Genomic DNA, 12008 nt, shown 5'->3' with positions numbered 1-12008 from the left:
ATATTCCTTTCATGCTCACAAGCAGCCCATGTGGAGTGCAGTCCCACAGTTTGGGTTTAGCTGTGTTTTTGCTGCAGTTGAACTACACCATTCAAACTAGCTGAGTTCAGAAAAACTGTACTCTTCTGCTTCTGTGGTTCATCCTGACTCTTCAGTATTTATATGTAAATATATTAAATAATCATATTTATTTATTAGTATGTATGAATTAACTGTGACTTGTTAATTGGCGTGTACTTTTTCACATATGTTTGGCAGCTGATTTAGAAACTGCAACAAAGTTCTCTGTTTCATTTTACAGTCTGGCCTTTATTAGCAACATGTCAATCCTGAGAGTCAAGTCATAGCTTCCGGTGTTAGAGGAGCTTTAAAGTCCGGGGTGCACGTACGTGCTCCCACGTGATTGTTACTTATCAGATGTAACTGTGTGACTTATCAGATTATGCTGACAATCACTGATAATAAGATTTCTTCTTATGTTCTTAGTGTTTTATGCATGCAGTAATGTGGCAGCCGTGACTGACCGGAGAGGCAAAATAGTAACCTGAAGAGACAGGTCTTATTTTTCATCTTTGCAGTTAGTTTGCCTTGCCTTAGGAGAGTAAGTTAACTTTGTTCTACCTTAGGCTCTAGATTAATACAAATTTCTTGGTGTGGGAATGCCACCTTAAGAAATCCCCAGCTAGCTTCTCCCCACCTTGATGCTGATCTTCTTGAGCCTGTACAAAGTTTGTGCACTTAACCGGATCAGCAATCTGCTCTGCCTGAAAAATAACCTGCTTGACGAATGAAGGTCTTGAAATAGTTTTGGTTTCAGTACATGTCAATTGTTAGTCTTGCTTTTGGTGCTACTTACAAGTTTGGATAGTGTTAGATGACATTTTTATGGAACACGGATACTTATCTTTCTTGCAGACATTGGAAACACCAGACATTCTTTCATGGAAAATCAAACAGTAGTTAAAATGAAAAATTCTGCAATCAGTGCCAAACTACTGAATCACTCAGATAATAAGGAGAAATTTTTGTTTCTGAACACAAACTTGACTGAGCACAACATTTCCTCATAGAATATCAAATATTTAGTGTTAAAATTTAACAGCCTAAAAAAATAGAACCTGGTGACCTGCAAAGAAAGGATATGCTGATTTTTTTCCATTTTTCCTGTTGTTTTAACAAACAGTATGAATATTATAGAAGTGTAAATGATAAAGTTTTCTTATATGCAACCTTTTGATAGATTCATATTGTTCAGAACCTAAAAACAGCATTTAAAGCAATATCTGTCATCAATTTCCATTGAGTTGGTAGTTGTGGTAGTTGTAAGGAAAAAGAAATAAGTCCATTTAGTCTTTTGTATTCCAGAAGGGGGGGGGGGGGGGGGTAAAAAATAAATAAGTATTCAGAGTATGTCAGCCAGACTGCAAAGATAATATAATTTGGTGTCATGCTTTCTTCTAGCATTGCTTATCAGCAAAAGTAATGTGTGTTACGTTAGAAATTCAAGGATCCAATAGAAGATGACTTTCACTCAGTTTACGATAGAAACTATTAAAAATGGAGGCAGTAAATGTGACATCTATAACGTAGTAACTGTCAACAGTTTGCACTTTTAGGTCTAATGAAGCACATGGGTCTGCAAATTGGTTGCATGCACTTTGAGCATATACTGTTTTGTAGCTGGAAAAAGTAACAGTATTTCTAGGAAGATTTCCAAACTCTGTTTGCAAGTTTTGAAACATGCAGTTTGTTATTGTGGAATAGTTGAGATGAAAGCTTTCAGAAACATTACTAATAGAAAAAAGGCTATTAGCTCACTGAAGGAGTGCATGCCCTACCATATTACTTAATCTAGCCTGTATTCTCAGATGCACGTTTTGCTCTTGGGAATTCTGTAGGAGTGTCTCATTTGTGTGCCGTTGGCACAGTAGTGGTAGCCGTCCTGCGAGGTTGGGTCTAACCCCAACACTAACACTAACACTAAAGATGCTGGGACACTTCTGAAAGAGTGTGCTTTATTTGTAGCTAACCGCAGCTCTTATAGTTTTAAGACTGTTTTATCATATAATTATGGAATTATGAAATCATGGGTATTAGGTAATATGTAGGGTTTTTTTCCAAGTTGGCATTAAAAAAAAAAAAGAAAAGAAAAGAAAATTAAAGTTACTTTAATTACTCATATATATTGCTGATCTTTAGCATTCATTCTTTTCCTATTTCACCTGTAGGGGAAAACCACAAGTAAAGGTAAGAAGAAAAGGTACAAATACAGAAACTAAATGTGTAAATGAGGAAAACCTTGCAATATATGATGTACTGTAACAGATCTAATAACTAGATCTATATTTTCTATGAAAATGAGATAACGTGATAACTAAATAATTAGATCTAATATTTTCTATGAAAATATTTTTAGGTTTTGCAGCTTTTCATACCAGTTGCACTTATATATTTAAAAAAAAAAAAAAAAAAAGCTTGCATGTATTAAGTAACAGACACATTCTTGGCATTATTCCCTGTGCGGGTATGTGATACTCAAAAAGATGAGTCTTCTCTAGCCTTTCCTAAAAGTGGCTACTTTGACTTAAAAAAAAAAAATCAAAGGTCTTGACAGAGGCTGCGGCTGTTGGAACCTCTGTGGGCTCAGTCTTGCTTGCCACTACACGTGGAGAGCTGTGGTGTGGTAGGTGTTACAGGAGAGTTGCCAAGAAAATCAAAGAAAACCTAAGAGAAAAAAACTTGTCAATTAAGCTAAAATACCATGTAGAAACTAGCAGAGAAGTCGGAGTTGTTGGACAGATATCTTGATGTTCTATTTTTAAAGTTATTTGGTTGAAAGTACAGGAATGCATTAGTTAAGATGTTTGGTTGCCTGGATGGTTTTACACTGCTTTTTATCGTAGATAGAAATTCACTAATGATAGAAGTTACTTTTACCATTCAGTGGAAATGCTTATGTAAATTGAAAGAAAAACATATATCATAATTCCATATTAACTTGCGGTATGGAAAATGAGATCTTTTCTTTGTAGAACAATTTGTAAAGCAGAGGCTATGATTTTTTTTCTAGAACACTTGTATTACACAAAATGGTAATTTCCATTTGGTTTGCTGTCGGCAGTGTTAAATAGCTTTGACTTTGGAAAGTACATTCCTTACCAATGTAGAACATTTGTTTATTCGTTGGTTTTTAAACAAGCAAACTACATCTTTGGTAATTTGTCTGCATATGATTCAGGCTGCAACTATACTATTGTTTCTGTGTTATTATTACAATTTCTATATAAGATGTTTTACAACTAAGGTAAAAGATACATGTATCCTCACTTAAACCATGGGCTGTTCTTTGCTTAGAAGATTTACCTGAAAAATTTACCTCAGCTAAAACATAGTTAATCGATATTTCTTTCACTTGTGGCATTGCCAAATAGCCTTCAAAATAAGGACACAATGTAGGTAACACAGGTCTATTTGAATCCATGCATCATCAAAAAAGAAAGAATAATTGTTTTGCATTTTCCAATGCAAAAAAAAAAGAGGTAACAAATGAAACGAGTGGCTGACAGTCTCAAAATTAAAGGAAATACTGAATGAAACATGTACAGTACAGCTGTGGTAATGTGCAAGAAAGCGTAGTAGATTTTAATGATTTATGTAGACTATAATTGGTCTAATTGAAAGAGGAAAAGTCTTGCTTCCTGAGTTTCTCTGTTATGAGAGCCAAACTTTCCTGATAAAAATGGAAGAAGAGTTCTCCCTGGTAGTGAATCAAGTTTTACTGAAGTTCAGAACCATCTTCCATTAGAAGAAAGCAAGCCATATATATATATATGTATTTTTTTCTTTAACAAAGAGTATCAGTTTTTAAAAGGTTATGAACCATGAAATATTCAGAAGGGCTGTCTCCTCTAACTATGAAGATTTGCAAGGAACGAAAAGCATGAGACTGGAGGATAAGATGTAATGGAATAGCCAACTTTCAGGAGTTTGGAGAAATTGCTGTGAAAAAAAAAAAGAAGTAAATTTTAATCCTTTTTCCTAATTTTAATCTTTTAAACATATAATTGCATAATTCACTTAGAAGATTCTTGTCTTGTTTGATAGTGTTGTTGAATATCTAATATTTCCACAGCTGTGTTCAGTATTATTCCTTTGAGAAAAGTATCTGTCTTGTGGAAAAAAATAGGTCAGCTTTTATATATTTTCCCTAGGAATGGCTATCATATGAAAAGTTCCCACAGAGAAACATGGATTTATTTTACTAATACTGCATGCAAAGCCTACATTTTTTTCCGTGTAAATGCTCATAATGCTACACACTTGAAATGAAAATTATTTTTTCTGAATTAACAGAACTGTTTCAGAGTACTTTGTAGAAGATGGTACATTAGCTGGTCTTGATAACTCTGTTTATCAGCACTACATATATACAAATAACCTAAATCAGAAGGTACAAATAACAACAATTGTTATAGTTACTAACTATGTGGATATCTGTATCCTGTACAAAGAATTAAACAAAAATGAAATTAAAATTCTACCAAACCACAGTAATCATTTACTCAGAGGCACTAAGAAATTCCTTACATAACAGCCTATTAAAGAAGACATTGTGTAGTAAATGTTTTTGAAGATGAACATTTTAAATGAAGCAAGCATTAATGCTTTTGTTTACTTTAATTCATAAATCCTTGAAAAAAATCCATATAATGAATGGAATCGGGATGGCTTAAGAAAACTGGAAGAATTCGCTCTGGGGAATTCACTCAACTCTTCAGTGTTTGTTCACTTGTTATAGAGAGTATAGAGAAAGTGTAGCTGTTATAGGTGGCAGACTCATTGGACTGGATCTGAAGCACATGGCAAGAATGTCATTGCCTTTTAGTATTCATGGGAAACAAGAATAGCTAAACCTGTTTAAGTCCCAAACACCAGGCAGATTTTTGAGCCCAGTACAATAGTCATTGGACCTTAAGAAAAACAAGCAATGTTCAGGCATTTCCACCCAAAGCCTTGCTCCTTAATATATCCAGCACAGTTTTGTGTATTTTTACCCTTCTGTAGAAAAGAAATTGAAATTTATAAGAGGAAGCTGCAATCTGGGGAGGAGAGAATATCTGTCATTTTTCTTGAGATTAATATGGTGCTTTGCTTGGTTGTGGTGCACAACAACATTTCCCCAGACTGAAAAAATTACAATTTCTGAATATACAGCTTTGAAATTAATGCCCTAAGCAAACCTCATTACCCATAAAACTAGAACTCCCAGCTGATAGTGTGAAAATGAGTAAAAATGACTTTTTCTAGTCACAAGGACAGAGCTTAAGGGCTACAGCCTTCTGTAGTGACACGTATGGATATCAAAGACAGACCCGTATGGGATATAGGTCCAATTTCACTTCTAGGTTTAGCGTGTGACTGGTGTGAAGTGATTCATATAAGCTGTGTGGACTTGAATATAACCAGCACACAGCTCCTGGACAGTGATGGGAAGTGAAGTTGTCACCAGCTCTGTAGCCCACTTCCCTGTTCAAATGAGATGCCCCTTCGTTTATATCCTGTAGTATCCTGGGAAAGTTAATTCACTGCTGGGAGCTTTTAAAATAGTCCTGTATTACTGCAAGAAACTTCACTGCAGTGCCCAGATTGCATATTGGGAAATTTTATAATCTGTGTTCACTGCAACAATTAGACAGGGCTATGTATAAAGTACATAAGAGCATAAGAACAGCTGTACTGGATTAGATCAGAGCTCATCTAGTCCAGTCTCTTGTCTTTGACAATAACCAAATATAGTTCCGTGGAGAAAGGGTTCTGGAGTTTATTATGTTCCTTTGCTTTTAGTTTCCCTGAAGCAAATTAAAGCTGCGATTTTTAAGACAGCTGTTTTGTTTAGTTTTGAGATTCACCCCGAGATAATTTGACTTTTTTTATGCCGTTCCCTTAAGACTGATTATTTTTTGTGTGAAAAATTTGACACCATAATGCTAGCAAGTCTGTTGGCTTAGTTTTGCTTTACTAGCTGAAGTATTTCAGTATCATAAAGCGGATCATAATTTACCCTGAATTGTTTTACGGTGTGATCCAAAGTGTTTTATGCAGTACTTGACTATGTAAGTTCTTTCAGATAAGCACAATGCTGTATAACGTTTTCCCAAAGGTAATTTAGTCAAGTGGTATCTGTTACGACTTGCTCATCCTACAACGTCTGTAATGAAAGAAGTTTTTGAAATGCTATGTTTGATATTCTCTATTCACTTCTTTTACTGAAAAGAAAAAAAAACAAACAGCACTAAGTATTTATGGGTTTATCCAAATAGGGAGTAGGGTGTCAGTTAGCAAGGAACATGACATATGTAATGATACTTCATAGTTTGTACATTGGTATCATCAGAAGAATGTATTTCCATTGAATGACCCTAGCAGTTAGAGCAAAATCGTTGAAATTACTCTTGATAACATTTAGGTGTAACTGCTTAATGCCTGAATCAGTATAAAACTTTTAAGTATTGCGTTAATTTATTAGGAATATATATTTTCTAAAAAAAAAAGCACGTTGATGAGACCATCACTTCTTTGTGTGAAAGGGAGATCTGTTTAATACATCTTATGAGTTTTGTAATTGACGTCTTCCCTACTTTTAGATGGAAAATGTGTTCCAACATTTTTCCACAATATTTTGGGCCTCGCAACTGTACAGAAGTTGTTGACATCATTAAACCAGAGCTCTTATTTCACGTCTGCTGTTTTTCCCCCCATTTAAAATGTTTTTCAATATGCCAAAAGAAATAAAATTAAAGCCTTTTCCCTTGAAATGGAGAATTTGGGATTCAATGGTAACTAGCTATAATAGAAGGGTAGTGTTACTAAATAAGGAATACCAGCAGGGCACTCTCTTTTGTTCATTAGAAAACAGAAATGTTTGTCTTTTGAATGAATCAAGCATATTATTATGAACTAGTCTTTTTGGATTGCCGTTTATACTTCTATCTCTTTTCAAGAAGACAGTGAGACTATTGTGCAGGGTTTCCTCCAAATGAGGTTAGGGTACACAGTTGACTGCCGTTTCTGGTCCACTGAATCTTTATGTGTCTCCTGCATGGATAAAAAGCTTTAGAAGTAAGTGTCTAATTTAAACACATGCGTTCTTTCCAAAGAACTTCACCTCTGAGGTTAGGACATTCCACAAGATGGTCGTAGTGTTATTCTGACCCCCCTCTAAGCACTGATTTGGCCTGAATTTCAGTCTTCCAAAACCTTGATAAATATTTTTAGCAATGAATAGTTGTATAAAAGTTATAATGTATGTTGATACTGCGTGCTCATTTTGCTTTTCTACACTTAAACAGAAAGAGTGACCCTTTGCATGTTGTTTCAGGCTGTAAATCCAAGGAGGCAATTCCTTGCAGCGACACTGTTAAGTGCCACCACCTCCAAACAAGCAGAGGTTTTCATGGGTTACTTTAAGGAGCTTCCAACTTCCAGAGCACCAGATATTGTCTAGCTCTGTAAATTTACAATCTACAGACTTGCTTGTTGAAAATTGCTTTGTATTGATGTCATCATAATAATTGTGTAAAATCATTTTGGTAGCATCTTCTCATATTTCTAATATTTTACTGGCTGTAATCTTGTATTCTCTGGAAAAGTACATGTGTTAGAATATAAACATAGTATTTCAAATTAGAAAATATTTTTGATGAGAGTTTCAACTAGTTAACATTTGTATTGCTGTAAAACAGAAAAGACCAACTGTTTATTTTGTTGCCATGATATAGGTTTTTTTAAAAGTTGCCCCTTGAGAAATGTTAAAAGTTTATTTCTTTTTGTAAAATAGCAACCAAGTTGTTGGTAGAGAAATGATGAAATCATGTTTTTCAGCTCTGATTTTTTTTTTCTTATTGAACACCAAGGTATTTTTGCAGTATGTGCAAGCATGATGCGTGTTTCAGAATCAAAATTCAGAAATGGTGTCAGCAACTCTCAATAGTGTTACGTAAAACAGAATTAGTTGGGTGAAATTCACTTTGTTGTCTTGGGCCACTAGGAAGCTACTAGTCATGCCTGAAACTTCTTTTTGGGGCAAAGCTGAGTGATTTCTAGCTTTGACAGCAGGGGATCTCTTTATTCTTTATTGAACTGAAACAGAAAATGGAGAACAGTATGTACTGTGGGCTTTACGTTTTGGGGAATGCAGAGGTTCTAACAGCCTCAACACATGGAAGAAATAATAGCAATTTCACTTAGATACAACTGAAATTACTATTATTTTCTGTTTGGTTTTTTATTATTATTATTATTTCCTGTTTTTTTTTTTTTTTCAAAAGAAAGTGCTTCTACCTTATCTTAGAGGAAACATTGACTCTAATTATTACTTCAAACTCAGAAAGCTATCCAAGCTTTCAGGGTAACAACCTTATTTGTTGGACACCTTTGCAGTTTTTATCTTACCAGATGTGTATGTCCCTGTGCACAAAACAACAGCTCAGGCAGATTCTCAAAGTTCTCTTATGATTTAACCAGTGGCAAGATCCTACTCAATGTCAATGCCAACTCATTTTCTATTAATAAGGTGGTAACCACAAGATTTATTCTGTTATGGTGAAGCATTAACATCATGTTTGAGCTTATAATGGGACTTGCCTGAAGGATTTAGCAGCCCTTGTCCAAGTTGTTATGTATGATGCATGCGTGAACAATGCAAATAATGACTTAGAAATATAACAGAGTATAAAGCCCCAAATTTCCTCTTGTGCCTCAAAGCGTTGTGGTTTTGGAGTTACTAATGCTGTTGAATCCTAACCTTTGCAGTTCTTGGTCTCTTACTGCCTTTATATATTACCCTCTCATAGTTTCAACATACACATTACACCCATATATTCAGATATATGTACCTTACATTTGTCTATGGCTGGGTTACTAACAGGATTTTATTCAGATTTTTGCCCTACTCCAAGCAGTTTGCTCTCTTAAATGGTAAAAAAAAAAAAAAAAAAAAAAAAAAAAATGGTTAAATGGTTAATGAGACATCTCTTTGCAGTCTTAGCAATCTGCAGCTTGTTCTCTCTTGAGTCTCTCCAGGAATACGAACTGCAGCTACGTCTGCATCTGGAGAACAGGAGAAATGAGAGCACTTCTGTGCATCCACCCAAACCTGATTTGGGTTCGAAATTGTTACTTGATAAAAGATCGGCTTAACAGTTTTCTTCCTGAGTCACATTCTCAGCAGGGATTTGCATGTTTGCACACACTGAACTCCTGTGGGCAGTCATTATGCCACCTGCCCAGGAGTAATGGGAAGTCTCTCGAAGCATCTCAGCCGAGCTTCTTGTTGATCAGGTGGTGTCAACGTCTGTAAGACTTAGTAGATTTTCGAGGGATTGGTACCACTGGGGCTCAAGCAAATTATTTCAATTCCAGAAGAATATTACAAGAAGATTATTACAGGGTGTGTTTCATAGTATTTCTATAAGAGCCTTCTGAGACGAATAATACTTTAACAGAACTATATTCTATTCTTAAATGTCTATTGAAGTATATTAAATTGCAATGCAAGCCTGCAAAAATTATTTACTAAAACATATTTTAGAGAATAGACAGTAGCTGTAGGGTTATTTATTACTATTATTTTCTTGTTTGTTGAGCTGTCTTTGCATATTTTTACCCTTCTGGTAGCCAAAAGATTCTGACTTTGTTCCCATATTTCTCTTGACCAAGAATGGTCGGGTCACTTCTCTGTCTTACTGTCACAAGCTGTAAAATGGTTATAATCCTGTTTGCTTTGTTTATAAAATCCTTTGAGACTCACTCTTAAAAAGTAGAGGGATTTATTTATTTTATAATAAAGCCCATTTCACTTCCAATTTAGTGGCTGATTTCGAAGAGTGAGTGGACTTAAACAGCTTACATTTGGCATATGGAAATGTTATCAAGTTTAATTGTCCATGTCTTTCTTAAGTGAGCAACCATCCATTTGTTACATAACATCCATCGCTTGACTTGTTTCTCCTTCTTGGTCTTTTGCCTGTGCTACTGTTCTGTTCTGTCTCCAGAATGTTTTTCCTTCAGTCTCTCTGTTTCGCTGCTGTGGCATTATATTTGTACCATAACTTTACTTTGTCATGTTATGTTATCAAGTGCTTCTTGTATGAACAACTCGTCATAGTGTAACTTCAAATAAGCTTGGTACTCATTGTATTAAGTGACCGGAGGAAAGATCTTAGACAAATGACTTGCTTAGAATTCACTTTTATGATATCTTAAAAGTGAAAAAGCACATACTGGAGAAAGAAATTACCATATGACTTGTGACCAACAAAATATCCAAAGCAATCTTTTTACAACAGTCCACATAGCTTAGGATTTTTTCTTACAAGAGATACATTGTATTTTGACTCACTGCACATGAAGTACCAATGTGCCTTGCAGGTAACAGTTTATTTGAATAAGAGAGAACTTAAAGTTAGAACAAGGTAATTTTGCTTTCATCATGATTGTATAGCTTCAGAGAAAACAGAATTCAGGTGTTTGTATATACTGTCTATAGTATGTTAAAATGGGGGGGGAGGAACCTTCACTGTTAAATGGTCGTGAGTGATGTATTTGTGCTGATTATATAGCATATTTGCTGGCAGTAGATTAGGATGTTTGGGAAATGCATCATGAAACCCTCAATTCCAGAGTGAAGGGAGTGAAGGGGAGAAAATTACAATTCAGTAGTTGGTATGTATCCCTAGAAGGTTTGTATGGTGTGCAGTTGCTTACAGCTTTTATGTGCCTTTTGAAATGTCAGTCCCTATATTAAGCCATTTCATCCTTTGTTCCCACCCATTCTGAAGATTAAGCAGCATACCTATTGTACTGGAGAAAACAGAATAAATTTTTTTTCATTCCTTACAGAATAGCCCAAGAGCAAGTGGAAAGTAATTGTGTGAAAAATAATGACTTGTCAGTTTTCTCTAGTCATTTCCTATCACAAGCCTACTCTTTCAAGAAAATACTGTAGAATTTAATAAATATGAAAGATGTTAGAATTACTTTGAATTTTAATGGAATTTATTCTTTAAAAGAAAAATATTAGGTATTTTCTTTCAAAAAAAAATTAGACCACTTTAGAAAAAGAATGTAATATTAAAACCAGAGCAGAATATTTAAAAGGCTTCTTTTCTTTGAACTCTCCAAGAGATTGAACCCCTTTCTAGGGAAACAGATCTATTCATAAATACTTATTTTGTGTGCCTAAGCAAACATTAATATCAAATGTATAACTGAAACTGCTTTATCAATATTGTCTCTACAAGGGTGACTTTTGACTATCTAGAAGCTTTCAAATAACTACTAACTGGATGTTTGAAAGTTTCAAGCAAGTCTAACTAGTCATATAAATAGGCAACATGATCCTGTTCCTGTACAGTATAAAAATCTGATTAAACTAAGGATTGTACAAGTGAATGGGACCTACCATCCTTGTTTAAAAATAAAAAAAAAAATAATAATTTATAGGCTGTTTAAAAAATCCAGGCAGAAATTATTTCCTCTAACTCATCAAATTCCATGTTTGAATACTGGGGTCATCTCTCTAAAACAAAGAGTTTAGTATTTTTTCCTTGAAATGTCAGGTGGAAGAGAAAAAAATCTGTGTAGGAAATTTCTCCAGTACCAGGTATGTTTTAAGAAATCTGATCCTTGCACTACTTGAATGTTCATAGTTTAAGGATTTTCATTTCTATCATTTTTAAAGCTAATGCTATCATTTAAAATGGCTTAAATTCAATTAGTTTAGATTGGAACAAGTTGAGTGTTTAGCTATATTATTCTCTTCTGAAAGTGCTCTCAGGCATATGGTGCGGACCCAGGGGTGGACTCTCTGATCCTTGTGGGTCCCTTCCCACTCAGCATATTCTGTGATTCTTCTGAAATGTGATGTTGTGGGGATGTGTCTGAGCTCACAATATCATCTATTGAAGTAGAAGTTTCGCCAGTAGAAATGGAAATAGAAATTTATGACA

General features: G+C 34.8%; 1 protein-coding gene across 5 annotated transcripts in view; it reads left to right on the top strand.

Moving 5' to 3' along the window:
* Window positions 1-12008, top strand: part of CENPP (centromere protein P) — a 137870-nt gene that overhangs the window by 81032 nt on the left and 44830 nt on the right. Inside the window, exon 7 of one of the 5 annotated variants that reach the window (XM_080606692.1) lies at window positions 7379-11451. The exons of the other annotated variants lie outside the window; for them this stretch is intronic. Within the exon in view, the coding sequence (XP_080462818.1) occupies window positions 7379-7504 (126 nt within the window). The 3' untranslated portion in view covers window positions 7505-11451. Of the gene's footprint in view, window positions 1-7378; window positions 11452-12008 lie in introns of those variants that run through there. 5 annotated transcript variants of the gene reach the window in all.

Source organism: Anser brachyrhynchus (genome assembly GCF_964034855.1).
Source record: "Anser brachyrhynchus genome assembly, chromosome: 10".
Lineage (NCBI taxonomy): Eukaryota > Metazoa > Chordata > Aves > Anseriformes > Anatidae > Anser > Anser brachyrhynchus.
This window is presented reverse-complemented; position numbering and strand designations above follow the sequence as displayed.